We start from the raw sequence: 25038 nt of genomic DNA, 5'->3' as shown, positions 1-25038 counted from the left end.
TGAGCAACTGCTGTTGGGCTCGAGGCTCAGAACTTAGCGGCCTGTCGGAGCTGGGGGGCGGGGCCTCGTGGCCCCGCGTCGTTACACTAGCGCTGCGCGCTGCGCTGAGCAGCTCTGAGCAGGGCGCTCCCTTGGCTTCCAGAGAGGTTCGGTTCCGCTGAGTTTGAGGTCACCTCTGCTCCGGGAGTTGGTGATGGACAGGGAGGCCTGGCGTGCTGCGATTCATGGGGTCGTAAAGAGTCGGACACGACTGAGCGACTGAACTGAACTGAACTGAACTGAACTGCACTGCATGTCCTACCTCCACGGGTCAGGTTGGCAGCTGCTCTGTAGCCTCTTGCTGCTGCTTTTATCCCAGATCCTGCTCCTTTTTTGGTCAGGGCTCTGTCCTACCTCCATCACAGGGCCGGGCGGCCAGGGCTGTGACCCAACAAAAGAGGTTGGCAGCACTTGAGCCCGACCCTGCAGTGGTCACTAGCATGAAGTGAAGATGAGATTGAGCCATGAGACTCTTGCTCTTCTGCGAATCAGGCCTTGGGGCAAGGAGGACTGCCCCTGAACAGAGCCATCAGTGTCACCACGGGGTCACTGGTTCTTGTAATATCCTACAGTTCTCTGACCACATACGAACCTGTACTAGGAGATGAACGCGTCTTTCTGGTTTCCTTCATTCATCCTACCCTTGGCCTATCGCGGCAGGCTCAGAGCTGGGCTCTGGGACCACAAAGATGAAGACGTGGGCCCTGACTGGGAGGTGCCCACGGTGTGGGTGTAATAGCACGTCCCATGCTCCCTCATCCCCACCTCAGGAGCCTTTTTCCTGACCCTGGCCATTACTCTGACGCTCAGTGCTTTTAATAATAAACCTCTTTTCGTTGAAGTATAAGTTAACACAGAGAAAAGCGCACAAAGCACAACCATGTAACCACTTAACAGGTCAAGAAATAGAACTATTGTTATTTAATCACCACCCTAGTCGCAAAGAGTCGGACACGACTGAGCAACTGAACTGAACTAGCTACAATTCTGTGTCCAGAAACATGTGGGATAGGGGCAGAGTGAGGGGAGGAGGGAAGTGGGCATGAAACCACTACACTTCTGGCCCCAGGCCTGGATTTCCACCTTTATGGCTTGAGAGGTGATTCCCCAAACAGAAGCCTGTTTTCTGGGGTGCTTCTCCATGTCCTCAAAAGGCAGTAATCTTGACTACCTCGGAAGCCTTCTAAAAGGATTACAAGTGAGGAGGAGTCAATCTGGGGTGCTGGCTCGAGCCTCATTTGGCTGTCCGGGATCGAGGGACAGGACAGAAAAGTCTGGAACCTGGAGGCGACGAAACTAACCGTGAAAGACTACAACTCCCATCATACTCTGGGGCAGCGACGCCTGCGCATTGAATGCCGGTTGCCCATGCGGCCCTAGGGCTGGGAGCGCCGCGCTGCGCCGCGCTCCGCTTCGGGGGAGGCCATGGCGGAACCTTCCCAGGCCTCTACCCCGGCCCCTGCCGCGCAGCCCCGTCCGCTTCAGTCCCCAGCCCCTGCCCCAACTCCGACTCCTACCCTCAGCCCAGCTTCGGCCCCCACTCCGGCTCCCACTCCGGCACCAGCCCCTGCCCCAGCTACAGCCCCAGCCGGGAGCACAGGGACTGGGGGGCCCGGGGTAGGAAGTGGGGGTACCGGGAGCGGGGGTGATCCGGCTCGACCTGGCCTGAGCCAGCAGCAGCGCGCCAGCCAAAGGAAGGCGCAAGTCCGGGGGCTGCCGCGCGCCAAGAAGCTTGAGAAGCTAGGGGTCTTCTCGGCTTGCAAGGTGGGGGCGGGGCCTGGGGGTAATAGGGGGCGGGGCTTGGGGCATCCTAGGGCTTGGGTGGGAATCGGGGCAAAGCTGTGACAGGGGAGCGGCTACTCTTCTCCGGGTTACACGCTTACTGATTGATATTTCTGCTTCCAGGCCAATGAAACCTGCAAGTGTAATGGCTGGAAAAACCCCAAGCCCCCCACTGCACCCCGCATGGATCTGCAGCAGCCAGCGGCGAACCTAAGCGAGCTGTGCCGCAGCTGTGAGCACCCTTTGGGTAAGGCAGATAGTACCCGTGGAACTGGGGTTGGGGAGGTGGAAGTGCTGGGTCCTGCTTGGACAGGACCACACAGTTTCATCCCTGAAAGACAGAAGATGCCTCCTAAGGAGGAATTGGGCTGGGAGTGTGTATGCCCCAAGGAAGCAGAAAGGAAACCTCCCACCAAAAGAGACAAGAGGCCCCCCAGGGCTGACATAGGAGCAGTCAGTCTCATTGCCTGGTCACACTGGTCAGAGGGACTGAGGATGTGTCTTGGCTGGCAATAATGAGGAGGAGGAAGTCCTGTTGATTTTTTTCTGTCAGTTTTTCCCAACTACCACTTATTCTTACAGCTGACCACGTGTCCCACCTGGAGAACGTGTCGGAGGATGAGATTAACCGGCTGCTGGGGATGGTGGTGGACGTGGAGAATCTGTTCATGTCTGTTCATAAGGAGGAGGACACGGACACCAAGCAGGTCTATTTCTACCTCTTCAAGGTGAGCTTCCTTCAAATGAGAGTGTGAGTGGGCAAAAGGGAGGCTGGGAAGGTCTGCAGCTCTGTGCTCCACTGATCTCTACCCCTCCCTCTTCCTGCAGCTCCTCCGGAAATGCATCCTGCAGATGACCCGGCCTGTGGTGGAGGGGTCCCTGGGCAGCCCCCCATTTGAGAAGCCTAATATTGAGCAGGTGGGATGAGGAAGGTGGTAAGAGGATTGAGGGCATCTTGGAGGAGCGGGGAGCCTGTGTTATCTGCCGCCCCCCGCCTGCCCTGAGAACAGGGGAGAGGTTAGGAAAAAGGCAATTGCTTTGTGCTAACCTCAGGGTGGGTATACTAGGTGGGAAGCGGTATAATCTCTCCTGCTCAAAGTGAGAGCGAAAGCCCGAGAGAGCTCCCTGCCCTCAGGAAGCACCTTACTTTTGGATAAGAAGGCCATGCTAGCTGCTCACACCTCTTCTCCTATTTTTTCCCTTCCCCTCCCCGCCCAGGGCGTGCTAAACTTTGTGCAGTACAAGTTTAGTCACCTGGCTCCCCGGGAGCGGCAGACGATGTTCGAGCTCTCAAAGATGTTCCTGCTCTGCCTTAACTACTGGAAGCTTGAGACACCTGCCCAATTTCGGCAGAGGTCTCAGGCCGAGGATGTGGCTACCTACAAGGTCAATTACACCAGGTAGGTCCAGCCAGGGATAGCATGGGGGGAGGCTTGTAGGCTCAGCCTGAACTTGGTTTCTGCTCTCCCTTACCACCTCCTGCTCTTGCAGATGGCTCTGCTACTGCCACGTGCCCCAGAGCTGCGATAGCCTCCCCCGGTATGAGACCACTCACGTCTTCGGGCGCAGCCTTCTCCGCTCCATCTTCACGGTTACCCGGCGACAGCTGCTAGAGAAGTTCCGAGTAGAGAAGGACAAGCTGGTGCCCGAGAAGAGGACCCTCATCCTCACCCACTTCCCCAAGTAAGGCTCGTTCTGGCCCATCAGGACCTTGCACCACGCTCACATCCTCCCTCTTGTTCCCTTTTTCCAGGAAGGCTTCCTGGATTGGTCCCTCTTCTCCCTCCATGAACCTTCTGGGATCTGGACCTCTACCTGGGAGGCTTGCCCAAGGCCCAAGAGTAATTCACTAGCTCTTTGCCTGTCTGTATACTGGTGGGATGGCAGGTATATGGCCTGAGTGCTAGTGCTGCCCCTGCCCACCCACCTGGTAGACGTGACTGCCTGTTTCCCGTGGGGCATGGACACAGCTCAGAATCCGTCTCACCACAGCATTCCAAGAAACCAGAGCTTACACTTGAAGAGAAGCCAATTTCTACCCCTGTTCTAGTCCTTCTGTAAGATTTTTCTCTGTTTTGCCACACTGTCTTTTCATTTTAAACGTGGTTCATAGGTATCCACAGATTTCCAAGTGGTGCAGTGGTAAAGAATCCACCTGCCAGTGCAGGAGATATAAGAGATGGGTTTCGATCCCTGGGTCAGGAAGATTCCCTGGAGGAGGGCATGGCAACCCACTCCAGTATTCCTGCCTGGAAAATTCCACGGACAGAGGAGCCTGGCAGGCTACAGTGTATGGGGTTGCACAGAGTCGGACTCGATGGAGCAACACACACACAACCCACATACACACACACATCACATCACACACATACACACCACACCACACACACATACCCACCCCACACATACCCACCCCACATACACACCATATCAGACACACACCCCATACACACCACACCACATCACACACACATACCCACCCCACACACACACCACACCACACCACACCCACCACACCACACCACACACACCCCCACCCCACACATACACCCCCCACATAAACACCACACCACACACACATCCCCACACACCACACCCACATACACACCTCACACACACCCACACCACGAATACACACCCCACATACACACCCCACACCCCCCACATCACACACCCCACACCCCACACATACCCCACATACACACCACACACACCCCCCCACACACACCCCCCCACACACACCCCCCCACACACACCCACATACACGCCCCCACACACATCCCACACCGCACCACAGACACACACCCACCCCCCACACACACCACACACACACACACACCCCATACACACACACCCCACATACACACCCCACACACACACCACACACACACACACACCCCACACATAGACACCCTATACACACACCACACCCACATAAACACACACCCCACACACACACCACACCACACACACCCCCACTCCCACCCCACACATACCCCACACCACACACACACACCACACCACACCACACCCACACACCACACCACACGCACACACCACACACACACACTCACTCTCTCTCCTGACTGATCCAGACCCTCCTATGCTCCTCCAGCCACCAGGTGGGAGCAAGAGGTAGCAGGAGAGGGTGGAGTCCCATTTCGATACTGAGGCCCTGGGTGACTGGGTGCCCTGCCTGGTGCGCAGCACGGGATGGCATCATTTCAGGCCTTGTCCCCCTCACCCTGGCATACTGGGCCTCTGATCTCTTCTGAATCATCCTGTCCTCCTATCTTCAGAGAGGGGCTCCCAGAGCACAGAGGCCATCTTTGTCTCCCAGGTCCCTGGGCGGCCTCCAGTCCCTGTGTCTGGCCCAGGCTGCTCCCTGTCGGAGGACAGAGTTGTGGGACAGATTGTACCCTTCCCCACAGATTCCTGTCCATGCTGGAGGAGGAGATCTATGGGGCAAACTCTCCGATCTGGGAGTCGGGCTTCACCATGCCGCCCTCAGAGGGAACGCAACTGGTGCCCCGGCCAGGTACGTGCACAGCAGGCTGTCTGCTTGGCCTTCCTGGCTGAGCTCAGTGCCTCTGGGGGAGGAGGGGCTGCGACTGGGAGCAGGGGGGAAGTGCAGGAGGGCTCGACAGGAGTGGGAGAGCCAGGCTATCTTTGCGGGACACACCCTACCTTTGAGTTCCATCCTGATTGTTTCCTCTTTCGCTCTCTCAGCTACAGTCAGCGCTGCAGTTGTTCCCAGTGCCCCCATCTTCAGCCCCACCATGGGTGGGAGCAGCAACAGCTCCTTGAGCCTGGATTCTGGAGGCGCTGAGCCCATGCCAGGTGGGTACTTGACCCCTGACCTCCACCCCTCGTTTCCCCCACCCAGCCCTGGCCCGGTCTCTCTTGCTGTGCCTGGGAGACCTTGCCAGCCCCCTCAGCAGGCGAGAAGAGGAAGCTCCCAGAAAACCTGACCCTGGAGGACGCCAAGCGGCTCCGTGTGATGGGTGACATCCCCATGGAGTTGGTTAATGAGGTCATGCTCACCATCACCGACCCCGCCGCCATGCTAGGGCCCGAGGTGGGCAGCCCAGCCTCCCAACCCATTGGGCGGGGGCTCACCCCCGGAGACCCTGGCTCATCACTCCCTGCTCTGGTTCCCAGACGAGCCTGCTGTCGGCCAACGCCGCCCGGGATGAGACTGCTCGCCTGGAAGAGCGCCGAGGCATCATTGAGTTCCACGTCATCGGCAACTCGCTCACACCCAAGGCCAACCGGCGGGTGTTGCTGTGGCTGGTGGGGCTACAGAACGTCTTCTCCCACCAGCTGCCGCGAATGCCCAAGGAGTACATTGCCCGCCTCGTCTTCGACCCGTAGGTCCCTGGGAGAGCCCAGGCCACCCCCCACTGCTCCCTGGGCCTCTTCCTCCATCCCTGGGGAATTTTTGCTCCTTAGTTCCCAGCACTGTGTGCAGCTCAGGCCTCCGGGGTGGTGGGTTCCTGAGGAACATTCAGGGGACGGGTAAGGCCTGTGACCTGAGCTCTCTCCCCTCAGGAAGCACAAGACTCTGGCCTTGATCAAGGACGGGCGGGTCATTGGTGGGATTTGCTTCCGCATGTTTCCCACCCAGGGCTTCACGGAGATCGTCTTCTGTGCTGTCACCTCCAATGAGCAGGTCAAGGTGAGTCTGTGCTCGCCCCCAGTGTGGGTGGAGGTCAGGGAGCTCCTGGTCCCAGCTTCATCCCACCCCCTGCTTCCGAGTCTGGACCAGGTCAGAGCAGCACAATAGTGACACAGCTGCCCCCAAGCCTTCTTTTAATGGCCCGACACTTCCTCACATCCCCACAAGGTGGCAGTTGTAATTTGATAACTGAATTAAGAAAACACCTGTCAACACAGGGTGCCCAAGAATCAGTAACACTTGTTTTCTGCTAGTTTTATGGAGATGCAACTGACATGTAGGACTGTGTAAGTTTAGGATGTACAGCCTGATGCTTCGACTTATATACATCATGAAACAACCACAGCGAACATCTATCATCTTATATAGGTACAAAATGAAAGGAGCAGAGAAAAAATGCTTTTTCCTTTGTGATGAGAACTCTCCAGATTTGTAGTAACACTTTTAAATGGATCTGTGTTTCCTTCATCACAAGAACATGTACATGCATCGGAGAGTTGATAATTTTTACAACAGTCCCGCTCTGGGTGGTCGTCCTGTCTTCTATCCTGTCACAACAGGCCGACTAGTAGGGTCCCCGGCTTGTCTTATCTATTTTTTAAAATGGTGTGGCTACTTTATTTTTAATTTTTATTTTCTGGCTGCACTGTGAGGCTTGCCAGGTCTTAGTTTCCCAACTAGAATCAAACCCACACCCTTGGCAGTGAAAGCAAGGTATCCTAACCACTGGACCACCAGGAGATTCCATGATTGTCCCATTTTCCATAACTCAGATCTGCGTGGTGCCTCCGGTCCTAATGTTTGTGGATGACAGGGTGTCTCTTTGGGGTTCAGATGTCATGATGAGGGGGGCCCTTGTGATCCCCTCTCCCCTTTCCTCCAGTTCTGAGGCACAGGGACTGGGAACCGTGGCCTGTGGACCACAGCTTCCCGGTTGGGTTTAGATCCAGGCTCTCCCTGCCATGGCTGGTCACCTGACCTGGACGTATTTCCTGACATAGCTGAGTTTCAGTTTTTTCTTCTGTAAGATGGAGGTAATGATAGCTGTTTCATGGGTTAACTTGAGGATTGCTCTGTAAAGAACCAAGCGTCGCACCTGGCCTGGAGTAAGCGCTTAGAAACCCAGCATCCTTCGCTTTTCTCCCTATAAGCTCCCCTTCCTCTGCCAGTCGCCTTTCCTCCTACCTGACTTGGATCCCCTGGCTGTCCCCACCTCCTTTCCAGTCGGCTCCCTCCTGTCCCTGCCCTCCGCTCCCCACCCTCCTGAGACCGCTCTAGCTGTAGGCCTGCCTCCTCCCACCTGATGAGCTCTGCCCCCTCCCCTGCAGGGCTATGGCACTCACCTGATGAACCACCTGAAGGAGTATCACATCAAGCACAACATTCTCTACTTCCTCACCTACGCCGACGAGTACGCCATTGGCTACTTCAAGAAGCAGGTGACTCTCGCCTCTTGTTTGCCCACTGGGGTCAGGGGTCATTCTGTCTCGCCCCCAGTGTGGGTGGGCTTCATGTCCCCTGTTCCATCCAGCACCTGTAGGGAAGTCCTTCATGCCTGTCTTTCTCCCTCCTGCTGCTGCCCCAGGGAAGAGGCAGCTGGGAGAGCTGGGAAGTTCTCAGGGTGGGACGCAGGGGGCGGGGGTGAATCAGGAAGGGCTGCCGGCCTGGAAATGTTCCAGGGACAGATTCAAGCTGGAAGAGCCTTGCTGATGGGTTGGTGGTAACTCTCCACTCCCTAGGGCTTCTCCAAGGACATCAAGGTGCCCAAGAGCCGCTACTTGGGCTACATCAAGGACTACGAGGGTGCAACACTGATGGAGTGTGAGCTGAACCCTCGAATCCCCTACACAGAGCTGTCCCACATCATCAAGAAGCAGAAGGAGGTGCGTATGCTCACGTGCGTGTCTCCATGGGGCTCTCCGTGAACATGCGCTTGAGTGAACACGGGTGTGGGTATAGAGATGCGTATATACCTGCTGTGCACACATGAAGTGGGGCTGGCCAGGGTCTTGGTTCTTGCGCTGCCTCGAGGGGCAAGTGCGGGAGCCCTCCCTGCCTGCGGCCGGAGAGTCTGGTTGCTGGAGCTGGGTTGGCCTCTCAGACCCTTCCTTCCCTCAGATCATCAAGAAGCTGATTGAGCGCAAACAGGCCCAGATCCGAAAGGTCTATCCCGGGCTCAGCTGCTTCAAGGAGGGTGTGCGCCAGATCCCTGTGGAGAGCGTCCCTGGCATTCGTGAGCAAGGGTCTTGGCACGGGAGGGGGTGTGCTGCTCGGGGTGTGGATAGGCATTCTTAAGGGTGTTCTCCCATTTTGCAGGAGAGACAGGCTGGAAGCCACTGGGGAAGGAGAAAGGGTGAGTGTTGTGTGGAGGGAGTGGACAGTGTGGGGCAAGGGCGGCAGAGGGCCCAGGAGCCTCAGACTCGGCCTCTCTCGCTCCAGGAAGGAGTTGAAGGACCCTGACCAGCTCTACACAACCCTCAAAAACCTGCTGGCCCAGATCAAGGTGGGGAGACCAGGCTCTCTTCTGGGGGTCCCTGTGCCAAAGGCTGTGGCTTTCTGACCAAGGGTGAGGGGGTGGCAGTCCCGAGTTGGGCAGGGGCACAGTGGATCTGGACCCAGCTTGACTGTCCTCTGCAGTCCCACCCCAGTGCCTGGCCTTTCATGGAGCCCGTGAAGAAGTCAGAGGCCCCAGACTACTACGAGGTCATCCGCTTCCCCATCGGTGAGGACCCTTCCTTCTAACCCCTTCCTCCCACGCCTGCCCCAGCTCTGGCCCTCCATGGCCGGGCAGCCTCTCAAAGGTATGCCCTTTCCTCTCTTGCTGCCCAGACCTGAAGACCATGACAGAGAGGCTGCGCAGCCGCTACTATGTGACCCGGAAGCTCTTTGTGGCCGACCTGCAGCGGGTCATTGCCAACTGCCGCGAGTACAACCCCCCGGACAGCGAGTACTGCCGGTGCGCCAGCGCCCTGGAGAAGTTCTTCTACTTCAAGCTCAAGGAGGGCGGGCTCATTGACAAGTAGTCCAGCCTTGGACCTCGGCCTCAACGTGGAATGTCTCCTCCTGCAGTTCTGATCTCATCCCTGGGGTGCCCCTGTGCCCAGGTCCCCCTCTGTCTGAGACACTCCAGCCTGGGACCCTCCAGCCCCTGATCCTGCAGCCCTTTCTGGGCCCTGAGGCATCCCCAAGGCTGCAGCTCTGTCCCACCTTTCATCATGTCTGAGCTTGGGAATGGGTCTCCCTGGTCTGGGAGCCTCTAAGCATGGCTAGTGGCCAGAGGATAAACGCTGCCCCGCCCTGGTGCCCCACCCCACCCCCACCCCCCACCCCTCTTCCTGATCTGATCCCCACTCCCCACACACACACTCCCCACAAGCGATACAGCTTTGGAATCCTGGGCCTTGCTCAGATCACTGGTTCCTCAAGGGCAGGATCCCCAATTTTAGCTTGAGTGGGGGCCATCAGAGCTTGGAAGCTCAAGCTGGACTGAAGGGGCCATGCCTCACCCTGCACTGCTCTGTTTGTCCCCTAGGGGTAGGGGGCATGGGGACCATTCATTTCCTGGCATTAATCCCTCCAAGGGAACAATAAAGTTTTGGTTTTGTTTTGTCTTGTGTGGTGGTTTCCTCAGTAAAATCCCCTGCTGACCCTGTTCCGCCAATATCCCCTGCAAGCTGGGGCTGCCCTTCCCAGCAAGCCTCTGGCCCCTCCCGTTCCTGTCCCCCCACCCCCGGCGCCCCGCCCCCGCCTTCTCCCTGCTGGCTGCTCCTGGGGGAGGGGCTGAGCAGGACCCAGGCTGCGGTCCCATTCGGTCAGCAGCATTTCTCTTCCCCTCACTGCCCACCCTCACCCTGCACCACCCCCCGACCCCCGGCCCCCAGAAGCACAGGATTTGTTTTTCTGAAGGGCCTGGAAGGGAGATTCCTAGATTGATCTCTGCTGAGCTGGCTCCTCCCCTCAGTTTCAGTTTCGATTTCCTTCTCTGCAGAGCCCAGCAGCATTTGGGCTGAGCCGGCAAGGCTGCAGGCGAGACAGACCCTGTCAGCATATCTGGGGCTGGCGTGGTCTGCTCCCACCCAGCTCAGGTTCCCGGTAGGTCCCAATGTTGCCCTGCCCCTTCTCCCTCGAGCGGGGAAGATGTTCCCACCCACCACCGCCCCACACCCTGCACAAGGAGCTCCCCCAACCAGATGGAGCTGGCCAGGAAGGGGGAGTGGCTCTGACAGGGGCTGGGCCTGGGAGGGAGCCAGGAGGGTCTTTGGGTCTGAGCTCCCGGCCATTTCCAGGATGGAGCTGCGACCCTACCAGTGGGAGGTGATCATGCCCGCCCTGGAGGGGAAGAATATCATCATATGGCTGCCCACAGGCTCTGGGAAGACCAGGGCAGCTGCTTATGTGGCCAAGAGGCATTTAGAGACCATGGACGGAGCCAAGGTGGTTGTATTGGTCAACAGGGTGAGTGTCCTGCCCTCCCCACACTGTGGCTTCTCAGTTCCTCAGGTAACCTCTCAGGAGCCTCCAGAACTCCAAAGTGGCTGTGACCATCTCTAAGTTTCCCTGTCTCTTCACCCATTCCAGAAGCCAGCTATGTGCTGAGGGGTTCACCTGGCTCCACCCCCATCCCCCAGACCCTCATCTAGCTTCCTCCCCCGTCTCATTCTCCACCTCCAGGTGCACCTGGTGACCCAGCATTATGAGGAGTTCAGCCGTATGCTGGACAGACGCTGGACCATCACAACCCTGAGCGGGGACATGGGGCCACGAGCTGGCTTTGGCCACATGGCCCGGAGGCACGACCTGCTCATCTGCACAGCTGAGCTGCTGCAGAAGGCACTGGCCAGCCCGGAAGAGGAGGAGCATGTGGAACTCAATGGTGAGGGCTGTGGGCAGGGGGAGAGGGTACGCCCAAGGCACCCTGCCTGGGGGACCCCAAGGCTCCTGTTGTAGTAAAGGAACACTTTATAGAATGAGGAATTCCCCATTCACCAAACCCCAGCATACACCCCAGTAGAAACAGATCTGGCTAGAGTGCAGGATTTCGGGCAGGTCCCTTGCCCCAGCTGAGCCTTAGTTTACTAATCTGCAAGATGGAGGTAAATTGTCCCTACCTGGCCGGTTCTCTGGGGCCCAGGTGCAGGCTGTGAAGGGAGGGAGGGATTCTCAGATAAGCTGTAAGGACTGTGCGAAACAAAGCTTATGGGAAGAAGGGCTGTGCAAACTCAGGTCATAACCTTCCCTTGTGTGCCCCCAGCCTTCTCCCTGCTGGTGGTGGATGAGTGTCACCACACGCACAAAGATACCGTCTACAACATCATCCTGAGCCGATACCTGGAGCTGAAACTCCAGAGGACCCGGCCGCTGCCACAGGTGCTGGGTCTCACCGCCTCCCCAGGCACTGGCGGTGCCTCCACGCTCAAGGGGGCCATTGACCATGTCCTGCAGGTCAGCTTGGCCCCTGTGACCCACCCACCCTGCCCTATACCATGCCCATCAGCTCTCCCCAGGCTGCCCCTGGCGAGGAGGGTTGGGGTCCCTTCCCCACCTAAGCACTAGCCTCGCGCTTAGAATAATCTCCCAAGCCCACTCGAGCTTATAAAGTCCCACATGATTGAGCCCCTGCCTACCTCCCACCTTCATTTCCTGCACCTTCTCCTCCCTGCCACCCCCCGCCCAACTCCCACTTTTCTGACCTTCTCTCTGAATCGTGAGCATGTCAGGCTTGTCCTCATCTCAGGACCTTTGGCATCTGCCACTTCTGCCCTGAGTGTCTTTATCCTGCATTTCACCTGTCGGTTCTTTCTCATCATTCAGGGAACAGCTTAAATGTCACCTCTTCAGAGTTTTCCCTGATCATCACTGCACTGTTCCATACCAATTTTATTTTTTTCAGAGCTAGTGAACACTACTTGAAATACTCTCATTCTGTTACTCTTTACTCATTTATCATTTGTCTCCCCATTTCCAATGTAAGATGCTTTATATCCCCAGGAACTAGAACAGTACTGGGCATACAGCAGGGGCAATAGCTATTTGATTTTGTTGTTGTTTGTTTTTAAAATTTACTTATTTATTTTTGGCTGCATTGGGTCTTCCTTGCTGCTGTGCACAGGCTTCCTCCTGATGCAGAGAGTGGGGGCAACTCTTAGTGTGGTATTCTGACTTCTCATTGCAGTGGCTTCTCTTTTTGCGGGGCACAGGCTCTAGGTTCGTGGGTCCAGTAGTTGTGGCTCGTGGGCTCTAGAGTGCAGGCTCAGTAGTTGTGGTGCAAGGGTTCAGTTGCCCTGAGACATGTGGAATCTTCCTGGACCAGGGACGGAACCCAAGTACATTGCATTGGCTGCTGCTGCTGCTAAGTCGCTTCAGTCGTGTCCAACTCTGTGCAACCCCAGAGACGGCAGCCCACCAGGCTCCCCCGTCCCTGGGATTCTCCAGGCAAGAACCTTGGAGTGGGTTGCCATTTCCTTCTCCAATGCATGAAAGTGAAAAGTGAAAGGGAAGTCGCTCAGCCGTGTCTGACTCTTAGCGATCCCATGGACTGCAGCCTACCAGGCTCCTCCGTCCACGGGATTTTCCAGGCAAGAGTACTGGAGTGGGGTGTTGCATTGGCTAGTGGGTTCTTAATCACTAGACCACCATGGCAGTCCACAAGATGTTGGTTGAATACATGAATCCCCATTCCTGATGGCCCTGCTTCAGCCCACCCTGCCCCAAAGCTCTGCCCATTGTCCCCACACCTCCCCCCACCCCCATTCCAATGAACCCCTCTCTGTTGCCCCAGCTCTGTGCCAACCTGGACACATGGCGCATCATGTCACCCCAGGACCATAGTCCCCAGCTGCAGGAGCACAGCCACCAGCCCTGCAAACAGTATGACCTCTGCCACAGGCACACCCAGGTACGTAGAGGGAAGGCTGGGGCCAGGGGTGGGGTCTGGTGTCAAGTTAGGGCACCTGGGATTGAGCTCTGACTCCACCCTCACCAGCTATGTGGTTCCAGGTTATTTGCTTTTGTCTCAACCTCCATTTCTCCTTTCCATGAAATGAGGCAGACACAGCCCATGCCCTCAGCCTGCTGTTTGTTTAGACTCAGATGCCACTGTGGGGGAATCTCTCAAAACCCTGGGCACGGTTTGCAAACTGTAAAGCTGGGCACTTTGTCCTGAGGCTGTTCCAAGCTCGCTCATGTGGTGCAGACACTGCCTGGTGTCTGCTCTGATGGGGCTGGACAGGACTAGACAGACATCACTGTGCTCAAGCCAGAGGTCAGGGGTGCAGACAGAGCAGGAGCGGGGTGCAGGACCCCGGCTCCTACCTCCAACCAGGACTCCTCCACCCAGCTGGCCTCCCTCTGGGGCTGGCTCCTCTCCAGCTCCGATATGCCGCCAGTAGCAACGCAGCTTCACCCAGAGATCAGCTTCCCCACTAGGTGCCCATTCCCTCTATGTGTTTGGAAATCCCCTCACACCCTCACTCTTCTCGCCCAGGACCCGTTTGGGGACATGCTGAAGAAGCTCATGGACCAAATCCACGACCACCTGGAGATGCCCAAGTTGAGACGGGACTTCGGGACGCAGACCTATGAGCAGCAAGTGGTGGAACTGAGCCAGGATGGTGAGGGGTCGCCCTAGGGGAGGGTTGGGAGGTGCGGCGATCCGGGGTGGGGCCAGCCTGGGCGGAGCCTTTCGTGGGGCGGAGCCTAGGCGGACGTTGACCCCTGGAGGGGCGTGGCCACTCAGATCCTCCGAACCCAACCCTCCCGCAGCGGCTGAGGCGGGGCTCCTGGAGCAGCGGGTGTACGCCCTTCATCTGCGTCGGTACAATGACGCGCTGCTGATCCACGACACGGTCCGCGCGGTGGATGCCCTCGACACGCTGCGGGATTTCTACAACAGGGAGCGCGCCACTAAGACCGGGGTCCTACATGCTGAGCGCTGGCTGCTGGCGCTGTTTGATGGTGAGGCTCGCAGCTGAACTAGAGGTCAGAAGCCAGTCAGGGCACAGGTCCCACCACGGGTGGGAGAAGTCCTAATGAGGGTACTGGGGCCCTACTTTTCTAACCCAAAGTCAAAGTCGAGGATATGACAAAAGATAGTATGCCCTCGTTTGTGAAGGTTTGAGTGGGTGTAACAACTAATTCTTGTTTATGACAAAGATTTTTTTAAAAAACCATTTAATTGGGAACGATCCTTTAAAGTTTGGGATGTGTGGTACCTTTAAACTGGGAAAGTGAGGTGGTCAGAGGGTGAAATGTAAGGCTAGAGGAGGCCTCAGCACAGGCTGGAAGGCAAGGATCCTTCTGAAAAGACCTGAGGTTGAGTCAATCCCAGGGGGCAAAGATTAGCATGAAAAGATCCAGGGGTTACTGAGTGTGGTTGCTCCGTCGTGCCGTGTCCAACGCTTTACGACCCCATGGACTGTAGCCCGCCAGGCTCCTTTGTCCATGGGATTCTCCAGGCAAGAATACTGGAGTGGGTTGCCATTCCCTTCTTCAGAGGATCTTCCTGACCCATGGATCAAACCTGGGTCGCCTGCATTGCAGGCAGATTCTTTACTGTCTGAGCCATCAGGGAAGCTACCAGGGCAGGCAGAGGGTATCCTTAAATGTGCTTTTGGTGCTGTTCAGGGGAATTAGGCAGGAGCACGTATCCTCAGGCACCCCTCCTCCTGACCCCATACTCCTGTAATGTTATCCCTATGAATCCCCCACCCTAGCCATGCCTTGCCCACCTCCAGGCCTCTGTTTTGGGCTTTTCTGGCAGATCACAAGAATGAGCTGGCCCGCCTGGCAACTAGCGGCCCAGAGAACCCGAAACTGGAGGTGCTGGAAGCGATCCTGCAGAAGCAGTTCAGGAGCCCTGACAGCCCCCGGGGCATCATCTTCACCCGAACCCGCCAGAGCGCTCACTCCCTCCTGCTGTGGCTCCAGCAGCAGCCAGGCCTGCAGACAGTGGGCATCCGGCCACAGGTGTTGATTGGGGCTGGGAACAACAGCCAGAAGACTCAGATGATCCAGATGACACAGGTGTGGGCTCTGGTGGGAGGAGCTGAGGGCGGGGGAGTTCCCTAGAGGAGAAAAGAAGGGGACAGAGTCTTCACCGAGCAATGGGTGACTGATTATGTCTAGGGGGAGGCCAGAGAGCTGGGGCAGAGACAGAGACCCTGAGTTCCCTAATGCTGAAGGTTCCCCTAGTCTGGAGGTCTCTGGGGGAAGAGATGCAGAGGCTTGGGGAATCTATGGGGACAGGCGAGTGATGTCCTCAGAACAGAGAGTCAGGGGCCTGAGAGCTCCTAGAGTAGAGGGGCAGGGACCTTTGGGGACTCCTAACGGAGACGGTCCATCCTAAAGGAAATCAGTCCTGAATATTCATTGAAAGGACTAATGCTGAAGCTGAAACTCCAATACTGTGGCCACCTGATGTGAAGAACTGACTCATTTGCAAAGACCCTGATGCTGGGAAAGACTGAAGGTGGGAGAAGGTGGGAGACAACAGAGGATGAGATGGTTGGATGGCGTCACCGACTCAATGGACATGAGTTTGAGCAAGCTCTGGGAGTTGGTGATGGACAGGGAGGCCTGGCGTGCTGCAGTCCATGGGGTCGCAAAGAGTTGGACACGACTGAGTGACTGAACTGAAGGGAGACAGAGTTTACATGGTTACCTGGGAAGATGAGCAAGATCCTGGGGGGTACTTGAAGATCGAAGTGGGAATTCAAAATTCCTCAGGAAAGGGACCAAGGTTGTGAGTAAAAGGGCCAAACCAGGAGAGGCTGAGCTAGCAGGATGATTGGACTGAACCTACATCATTTACCATCTTCTTTCTCTTCCCCTACCCCCCAATCCCAGCGGGACCAGCAAGAAGTAATCCAGAAGTTCCGGACTGGTACCCTGAACCTCCTGGTGGCCACAAGTGTGGCAGAGGAGGGGCTGGACATCCCCCAGTGCAATGTGGTGGTGCGCTATGGGCTCCTGACCAATGAGATCTCCATGGTCCAGGTGCTCAAAGCAGCCCTTCCCCAACCAGCCCTCAAAGGATGCTGTGTGGGGGACCCCAGCCCCACTTAGGTCCCTCTGTTTTCTCTTTCCCCAGGCAAGGGGCCGGGCCCGGGCCAGCCAAAGCGTATACTCGTTTGTGGCAGCCCAAGGCAGTCGGGAGCTACAGCGGGAGCTAACGAATGAGGCGCTGGAGGCGCTGATGGAACGGGCAGTGGCTGCTGTGCGGGCAATGGACCAGGCCGAGTACCAGGCCAAGGTTTGTGGGCAGCCTGAGGGGAAGGCAGCTGAGGACACTGCCTGGAAGGTCTCTGACCACTCACACACACACTCCCTGGGTCCCCCTTCCTCTGGGGGCTAACCTGGCCCACTTGGGAAAGGTAGAGGCTGGAGGCTGGGGGTAGGGCTACCAGGGAAGGCAGTGGCTATTCTCCAGAATGCCTTGGGAGCAGGGCTTATCCAGGGCTTTGAATTTACCCTTATCACCAAATACTCTGTCTATCTGGGAGAGCCGCCTTACAGCCCTTCTGGAACCAGTGTAGTGGAGTGTGGGAGCGTAGTTGCCCAGTTGTATCCGATTCTTGTGACCCCCATCGACTGTAGTCCGCCAGACTTCTCTGTGCGTGATGTTCTCCAGGCAAGAACACTGGAGTGGGTAGCCTTTCCCTTCTCCAGGGGATCTTCCTGACCCAGGGATTGAACCCAGGTCTCCTGCATTGCAGGCAGATTCTTTATCATCTGAGTCACCATGGGGACTCCCTTCTGGAACCAGAAAGGGGGAAACAAATAGACACAGCCACAAAATAAGCCCAGAACCAGGACTGAAATGAGTTCCCCTGAGGTAGGATCACCAATATCCAGGCTTGTTCAGGATGGTCCCTGCTTCTGTTGTCCTTGCATAATTATTCATGATGCCCCATGCTAGATTCCCTGGTGGCTCAGCTGCTAAAGAATCTGCCTGCAATGCAGGAGACCCTGGTTCAATTCCTGGGTTGGGAAGATCCCCTGGAGGAGGGCATGGCAACCCACTCCAGTATTCTTGCCTGGAGAATGCCCATGGACAGAGGAGCCTGGTGGGCTACAGTCCATGAGGTCACAAAGAATCGGACACAACTGAGCAATTAAGCACATGTTAGATTAAGTGAAGCCACTTTGCACAAAATCCTCCAAAGTAGGGGTAAATATTCAGCAAGAAAGCTTGCTTCCCTCCCATAGTTGTCCCCACCCCCCTATTTTTTGCCACAGAGCTGCTTCTAACAGCTCCAGGAATGGTTGAAGAAGTCCCTTCTGGCTGCTAATGATCTGAGGTCTTTGCCCCCTGAAAGCATTCCTGGGGTCAGGTCTCTCCGGTCTCAGCCATGCCCAGTGTCCACTCCCATCTCAGATCCGGGATCTGCAGCGGGCAGCGTTGGTCAAGCGGGCAGTCCAGGCAGCCCAGCGAGAGAGTCGGCAGCGCAAGTTCCTGGCGGAGCAGGTGCAGCTCCTCTGCATCAACTGCATGGTGTCCGTGGGCTATGGGAGTGACCTACGGAAGGTGGAGGGTACCCACCACGTCAATGTGAACCCCAACTTCTCGTGAGAACTGTGGAAGGGGATGTTGGGATGGGAAGAGGGGAGAGAGGAAGGGGCATAATGGGGGATGAAGAATCCCTTGCACCCAGACAGTGCTTTGAGAGTTTGGGAGGTTAAAGAGCATTTTAACAACTACCAAGTGTCCATTTTCACAGTAGTCTGATTAGACAGGTCTTATCATTATCCCATTTTACAGGTGAGGAAACAGAGGCCCAGAGAAGCTAAGTGACTTGCCCGAGTCCCCACAGCCACTGTGTGGTTGAGCAAGAGTTGGAATTCAGGAAGCCAAATGCTGAGAGGCCACAAACTGGCCCCTTGGTCCTACCTACTTTGAAGACCTGAAGAGGGCTAATTGTCCCCAAGCCATCCCCTTGTCTTCTACCATAGAGGGTGACCTTCCCCTATCCTCCATCCATTCATTATTTATTAGGCACCTGCTGTGTGCCAGGCCACGGATCTTCACAGTTTCTTGAGGTAGCATTTCCACTGTATCTTGTCTTGAAAAAGGCACTGGATCAGAGTAGGTGTGGAGGTTAGGGCGATGCAGTGGGAGTAATTGTGATTGACATGAATGGAAGAGGTGGTGAAGAAAGAGATTCTGGAGGAACACAGACTGGCCTGTGGAGGACCTTGAAGGTCAGACCTGAAAGTTTGGCTTTTGTCCTGTAGGCCGTGAGGAGTCTGGGAGGGATTTTTGAGCAAGGGCATGTCAGGGTCAGATGTACATTTTTAGAGGATCACTCTGGAGGTCGGACACGACTGAAGCGACTTAGCAGTAGCAGCAGCTGGAGGTTGGTGGCAGGATGACATGGGGTTGAGAAGAATGGGATAGAAGGATAAGGCAAGGAGAGCTGTTGGGAGACTGTTAAAATCATCCAGGTGCTGAGGCCTGAACTTGGGCAGAAGAGGATGCCGGGGAGGCAGCATAGGCAGAGCATAAGGAAGATGGGGTTTCCCGGCCCTGGGACGTCTCTGTGCCTCCTGACAGGCAGAAAGGCCCAAGGCCCAGGCAGAGGCTTCGCAGGCAGGAGAGCGTGAGACCTGGGGTTGGGGTGGGAAGTGGGGTTTGTGAGGGCTGTGGCCACCCCCATCCCTTTCCAGGATCTACTACAACGTCTCAAAGCAGCCTGTGGACATCAGCAGAAGCTTCAAGGACTGGAGGCCCGGGGGTGCCATTAGCTGCCGGAACTGTGGGGAGGTAAGTGCCGGGGCTGTGGCCCTTCGCTCTAGCCTTGAGAAGTCCTCAGTCTGAGAGGGGGCCCACCACCCTGCCCCAGGACCTCCCAATCTGGGGATCTCCCCCACTATGGTAGGGAGATCACAGTGTGATAATAGGGAGATAGTTCTCAGGCTGAGGTGGGAGACACAGGCCCAGCATGCATGGACCCCGACTGGAGAAAAGAAGCTGTCTGAGGACAGAGACTCAGACCTGGCCATCTCTCTCCTCTCCCCCCAGGCCTGGGGTCTGCAGATAATCTACAAGTCAGTGAAGCTGCCGGTGCTCAAAGTTGGCAGTATGCTGCTGGAGACACCACAAGGGCGAGTCCGGGCCAAGAAGTGGTCCCGTGTGCCCTTCACTGTGCCTGACTTTGACTATGTGCAATATGCTGAGGGCCTGGCGGGCCTCTCTCTGGACTGACTGCCTTGTCCTGCAATGCCCAGCACAGCCTGCAGGGGGCAGAAGAATCCACAACAGCCACCATCTCCTGGGCAAAGCCTGGGTCCAGCCCCTCTCACCAGAGTCACCAGTTCCTGAGTCCTGGCTGACCAACCAGCCACAGAGGAACCACGGGCTCCCAGGCTGGCTCGACTCCTACACTGAGGAAGCAGCCGGAGAGCCACAGCTCATCCCAGATCCCCTCACATGTACATAGACACCTTCGTATACACTGGATGGAACTGGGGTGGGGCGGACCTGAGGCAGGAGAATGGCCATCCTGACTAGGCATCGTCACGGCTTCCCTTCAACACTCCTTCCCTGCCAAGGCCACTTCTATGTTTTGTGATTCTCCATAAATTAAAGAAGTGGAAAACGGGTGTAGAAAATGTGTGATATTTGAAAAACAGATGTGGGAGGTATAATTGATATTGCTGTACATATTTATAGTGTATGATTTGATAAGTTTAACATATGTACACTCTTCCACAATCAAGATAATGAACATCGCCGTCACCCTCAAAACTTCCTTGTTCCCGTTGTAATCTTCTCTTCCCCTTCCTCGTCCGCTGATCTGCTTTGTGCTATATTTCTAATGTCAAAAGCTTTTTTTTTTAACACCCCTCTTTATGGCTCTCATTCATGTAACCTTTATTTGGACAAAGCATCAAAAGTCTAAATTTGAGAGCCATCAAGAATGTGAGGCTTTCTCACCTCTTCCACCCCATAATAGGCTCAAACCCCAGTGACCCCTCTCTATCCTCTCCTTGACCCCTCGGTCATCTCCCTGGGCTGGGGACAGGCCGAGATCCAGGATTTTGAGGGGTAGGGCTCAGGCAGGCATGGGGTGGGTGGGAGAAGTTGTAAAGGCCTAAATTTTCTGTTCTCATTTTAGCAAGAAAGAGAAAGGCAAGATCTAGGTTGATTCTTCAGGGAAAGGGCTATTTCTGTAGTAAGAGGCCCAGCAGGCAGGAGTCACCTTCAAGAGGAAGGGAGGGGGTTAGGGCAGAGATTTGAGAGCAGGATGGCAGTCCTTCCTGCCATCCCACCTCCTCCTCTCCTGCTGCACCCCTGCTCCTGCCTAAGGATAGATGGGAAATAACGCACACTCCCTTCTTCGGCATCTTTCTTCAGTCTGCCTCTTGTCTGATTGAGGGCTGACATTCCAGTTCCAGTCTTTTTGGCCTCCACTCCCCCAGAGAGTGTACCCTTCTTTCCTAGGGCCTCTCCTCCTGCTAATCTCCAGCGTTCCTTGGCCCTGGCTCCAGGAGTCACCCTTCTCTCCTGTCCCATCTGTGCCTCCCAGGACTGCTGCTTCTGCCCCTCTGCTCCCCACTTCACCTTCAGTCACGATCTCGCCTGTCAGCAACGTGCCTTTTACAGGTCAATAAAATTAGCGACTGGGGGCAGAGCGGGGTTGGGGGGGGGGGGCAGGGGCCCAGGGGTGTTAAGCTCAATGGCCTTGAATGTGGCTGGACGCACGGAGTCCGGACGCCTATCATTCCAGGGCTAAACAGTGACAGCTGAGGGACCTGAGCTGGCATTGAGGGCAGGGTGGTTGGGGGAGGCGGAGATGCTATGTTGCTGGGAGAGAGATGGACAAAGGATAAAGATGACCTGGGCACCTCAAGGTCCCCTCGGTGGCCTGGGCCCCTACACAGCTGACCCCTGGTTGGGGGGCTTTGACTTTAGAGGCGGTGGGAGAGCTTTGCAACCACTTTGCCAGGCTGGGAGAGCTTTCCTGAGCTCAAATGGAACGGGGAACGCACGAGGGGTTCCCAGGCTTGCTTCTTCGTGTGAAGGGGTCTTCACATGGAGCCACTGCCTCCAGGGCACCTGGGTAAGGCTGCCTGAAGAAGGGCGTTTCATGAGGTCCTCAGGACCCAGGCGCCCTAAGCCTTCAGGAAAGCCAGAGCTCCTGAGCGTCCCTAGTGGCCCGGATGCTCCCCGCCCCCCACACCCGACCCCGCTTTCTGCCCACCTGAATAAACCAGTCGGTCCCACCCCGCGGAGGCTCAGGGAGGGGCGCGGCCGAAGCTCCCCAGGCCCCGCCCCCGCCCGGGCCCCGCCCCCTCCCCGGCCGACTCGAAGCCGCTGCGCTCCAGAGCGCGGTGGAGAGCAGGTGGCCGCAGCCGGCATATCTCTGCCCCGCAGGTAAGTCCCCGACGCGGGCCGGTTCACGCTGAGGGACTCAGGGCAGTGCGCGAGAACAAGGCAGCCCCTTCCACCTGTTATGTCCCCTCGACTCAAAACTGGGGGGCCGCAAGGGTCAGGGAGGAACCCCCGTTGGCTCTGCGCACTGATGCTGGGCATCTGGGTAGAGGGTGAGACTAAACTCTGGAGAAGTTTCGAGGGTTCCGGCTGGCTTCCCTTGACACTGGGGCAGGCTGCAAGGCACGGAGAGGGACAAAGCCGGACGGTAGGCACGCAACGTTCTGGAGGAGAGCAGGTGGAAGGTGGGGACTGCGGGGTTCATTGACTAAACGAGCCCCGTGCCTCATCAAGGGCAGCTTCCTTCACCCTCCCTTTACGGGGTGATGGGGTGACCCAAACGGCTTCTGTGGGGAAATGCGGTGAGAGCTGCTGCAAAGCTGAGCTGGAGCCTGGGTCTTTCGGTGTGCCCAGCGCAAACACACCTGGATCATTTATTTGCACCCTGGATACAGATATGTGAGGGAGAAGGGGATGATGGAACAGGGGCTGCTCTAGATGACCCGGGGAACCCCAAGAGCCTGGGGACTGACTTGATGTTTTCTGTGTCCAAGTCCCAGAGTCAGATGGTGGAAGTGATCACAGAATTAGGCCTTATGGTAGACCTGGGTGCATCTGCACCTTCTGTGTCGAGATTTGGGCTATAGGCAGGTCCTAACTCCTAGGATCACAAGGAAGCCATCCTAGAAAAGGAGGTCCTGGGCTGCCAGCTCAGATGTGGTGCTTAGCACTCTGAGCCACAAAGGAGAGTCAGACTTTGGGTGTTGGTGCCGTGTTGGGGTAGAGCAGAGAACCCCGGATTGTAGAATGGGAGGAAGGTCAGGATGTTACTGTCTGGGATCCAGAGAGGACTCCTCGGACCTTCTAGAGATCATCGCAAGCCAACAGACAGACCAAGACCCAACTCAGGTGGGGAGGGGGCTTCCTGTATCTGAGTAGTTTCCCCATTGCGTTGTCTCCTCTCACCACATACACCATCATTGTCGGAACTCCTTCCTCATATCTGACCTTCATCCCTTCTGCTTCTGTGCCAGTTTGTTGCTTCTGGGAGGGGGAGGCAATGGAGGCTATAGTGGAAAGAGTGGGGGCTCTGGGGTCACTTAGACTTGGGCCCTATCACCTCTATCTGCTGAGTGACCTTGGGTGAATTAGTTAACCTCTGAGTTCGCTTCCCCATCTGTAAAATGGGGATAATAATAGAACCCACCTCATAGGGTGGCTGCAAGGATTACATGAGAACACACACGTAGAGCGCTTAGCACAGTGCCTGGCGCCTGGTGAGGGCTCAACAAGTGTAAGTGTCCCCTCGCCTGTAGGACAGCAAAGCCGATCTGCGGGGGGTAGGGGTGGGGTTGGAAGTTCTTTTTTAAACTTGGCCAGAGAGAGCAGTGCCCTTCACGCCCCCTCCCCCCACCCCCACCCAGCCCCTTTTGGTCTCTGGATCTCAACTAGATCTGTCTGAGCTGCCCAGGGTCCTGCACCACCTTCTCCTTTAGTCACCCTGCTTTTTGTCTCCAGGGTGAGGAGAGGGGTCCCTGCAGGGCAGGGACCAGCAGCAGCCCACTTGGGGAGGGCTGTGTCCCAGGGGAACAAACTAACTTAGGGACCCAATCCAAAGAAAAAGGCCCATTGTCATCACCTCCCTGCCCTCCCCATGTCCAGAAATCCACAAGTTGGGATCAAGCGGCACTCAATTTTTTTCAGGAAGATAAATAGTACAAGTGACTGAAAGTCCTGCTTGGGGATTGTCCAAGCTCCCCTCCAATGAAAAGACAGCTCCAGTCCCTGCCTGGCCTGAGCTCTGGAGGCTGCCAGAGAAGGCTGGGTCTAATAAGCACCCTTAAACCTGGGCAAGGGCGGGGCTGCCCATGTCTTGGCTTTGTGCTTTCAAGGGCTCTGCTCTGGCCCTCATCTTGCCATCCCTCTCTCTGTGGGATGAAGAGTCGTCAGCAGGGCTAAGGGGATGGGCCTGAACATCCCTTTCGAGACCACATGCCCCATACCTGTGGTGCTGGAGGTCCCTGCCCAGAAGGTTGCCAGCTTGCTCCCAGCCCATGCAAGCCTCTTCCTTGAGCTTGCTCTCCTCAGGGCAGGTCACGCACTAGGTGTGTGCACCCCTGGACCTGAGAGAGGGACACCTGAAGATGGCCAAGGGCAGCTGTCTGCAGCGTGTGAAGATGGAACCAGGCTGTGTGTTGAGGCTGGGCATCTACCTCCGTGCATGTGAGTCTCTTGCAGTGCAGAAAGCAGCTGGCTGTAGGAAGCGAGGCTGCTGGCTGGGGCCAGAGTAGGAATGGAGCTCTTTCTCTTTACACAGAGTTCTGCAGAACTCCCAGGAGTCACAGGAATCTAAATTGGAAGCTGGTCTTTCAGGTAATTATGAAAGTGTATTTGTCAAGGTGGGAGTTTAGAATGTATTTTGTTTTATTTTAGGCCACACCACATGGCTTCGGGATCTTAGTTCCCCAGCCAGGGATCGAAACAGTGAGAGTGCTGAGTCCTAACCACTGGACCACCAAGGAATTCCCAGAATATATCTTAATTAGCAGTTTACTAGCTTGATTTATAATTTTTAAGCATTTCGACATGGATAGGTGGGCCCCTCTTTGTCCCCCTGCTCCAGGCCTTGCAAATGTTAGGGGTGGAGCCCGCAGCATCAGCAACCAAAACTGTTATTTGGTGAATTCCCTTCCTGCTCTCCCTGTCCTAATAGCACCCCTCTGAAACCGGGCTTAGGACACGCCCACCTGGACCATGAAGGAGTTTCAAGGTGAAATGAAGACTGTCAGCTGTCACCGACAAGCGGTGCCCCCATGGGTCTGCTGACCTCATTCTCCATGCCAAAATTGGGACATTAAAAAAATGTCTCCTGTGATGCTTAACAGGGAAGGGATGAGGGGGAAAGAGGTTGCTCATCTCCTAACTGTGAAGCTGATGTGAGCACTCACTGGACCCAAGGAGCAAGGAGGGAGTTCAGTGGGGACTGCAGCAGGTGGGATGGCAGTTAGACTGCAGGAAGATGGGGGCTGGACCCCACCGTCTCTCTGGCTGCCTGTCTGAGGGGGCACTGGACTCGCAGCCAGGAAGAGGGCCGTATTTCTGGAATGCG

The 25038-nt window shown here is 56.3% G+C and overlaps 2 protein-coding genes across 3 annotated transcripts; both read left to right on the top strand.

Moving 5' to 3' along the window:
• The first annotated feature begins 1463 nt into the window (after window positions 1-1463).
• On the top strand, window positions 1464-10109 carry KAT2A (lysine acetyltransferase 2A). 2 transcript variants are annotated; one of them, XM_052657537.1, is made up of 18 exons: window positions 1464-1803; window positions 1945-2068; window positions 2404-2549; window positions 2650-2739; window positions 3040-3221; window positions 3313-3504; window positions 5253-5359; window positions 5551-5661; window positions 5763-5899; window positions 5983-6191; window positions 6373-6499; window positions 7828-7938; window positions 8239-8382; window positions 8618-8732; window positions 8816-8852; window positions 8939-9002; window positions 9137-9221; window positions 9329-10109. In XM_052657537.1, exons 1-18 carry the CDS (start codon window positions 1465-1467, stop codon window positions 9520-9522), a joined length of 2514 nt encoding a protein of 837 aa, XP_052513497.1. In that variant the 5' UTR covers window position 1464; the 3' UTR covers window positions 9523-10109. The 2 variants fall into 2 exon arrangements, with proteins under 2 accessions (XP_052513497.1, XP_052513496.1); XM_052657536.1 differs by having other exon boundaries at window positions 5760-5899.
• A 389-nt stretch (window positions 10110-10498) lies between these two features.
• DHX58 (DExH-box helicase 58) lies at window positions 10499-19955 on the top strand. The gene is made up of 13 exons (XM_052658287.1): window positions 10499-10591; window positions 10786-10954; window positions 11171-11372; window positions 11751-11941; window positions 13278-13394; window positions 13983-14109; window positions 14261-14452; window positions 15258-15520; window positions 16343-16492; window positions 16587-16748; window positions 17874-18064; window positions 19163-19259; window positions 19518-19955. Exons 2-13 carry the CDS (start codon window positions 10787-10789, stop codon window positions 19698-19700), a joined length of 2043 nt encoding a protein of 680 aa, XP_052514247.1. The 5' UTR covers window positions 10499-10591; window position 10786; the 3' UTR covers window positions 19701-19955.
• Window positions 19956-25038: the final 5083 nt, after the last annotated feature.

This window comes from Budorcas taxicolor, chromosome 19 (assembly GCF_023091745.1).
Source record: "Budorcas taxicolor isolate Tak-1 chromosome 19, Takin1.1, whole genome shotgun sequence".
NCBI classification, from domain to species: Eukaryota; Metazoa; Chordata; class Mammalia; order Artiodactyla; family Bovidae; genus Budorcas; species Budorcas taxicolor.
The sequence above is the reverse complement of the archived record's forward strand: the minus strand, read 5'-3'. Positions and strand labels throughout refer to the sequence as shown.

What these genes read in the sequence shown, in the direction of transcription:
- KAT2A (XM_052657536.1), top strand. Translation starts at nt 1,465, where the DNA reads ATGGCGGAACCTTCCCAGGCCTCTACCCCGGCCCCTGCCGCGCAGCCC. An exon ending in TCATCAAGAAGCAGAAGGAG is followed by an intron (nt 8,383 to 8,617) that starts GTGCGTATGCTC and finishes TCCTTCCCTCAG; the next exon opens with ATCATCAAGAAGCTGATTGA. An exon ending in GGTCATCCGCTTCCCCATCG is followed by an intron (nt 9,222 to 9,328) that starts GTGAGGACCCTT and finishes CTTGCTGCCCAG; the next exon opens with ACCTGAAGACCATGACAGAG.
- DHX58 (XM_052658287.1), top strand. Translation starts at nt 10,787, where the DNA reads ATGGAGCTGCGACCCTACCAGTGGGAGGTGATCATGCCCGCCCTGGAG. An exon ending in GGAGCATGTGGAACTCAATG is followed by an intron (nt 11,373 to 11,750) that starts GTGAGGGCTGTG and finishes GTGTGCCCCCAG; the next exon opens with CCTTCTCCCTGCTGGTGGTG. An exon ending in AATGTGAACCCCAACTTCTC is followed by an intron (nt 18,065 to 19,162) that starts GTGAGAACTGTG and finishes ATCCCTTTCCAG; the next exon opens with GATCTACTACAACGTCTCAA.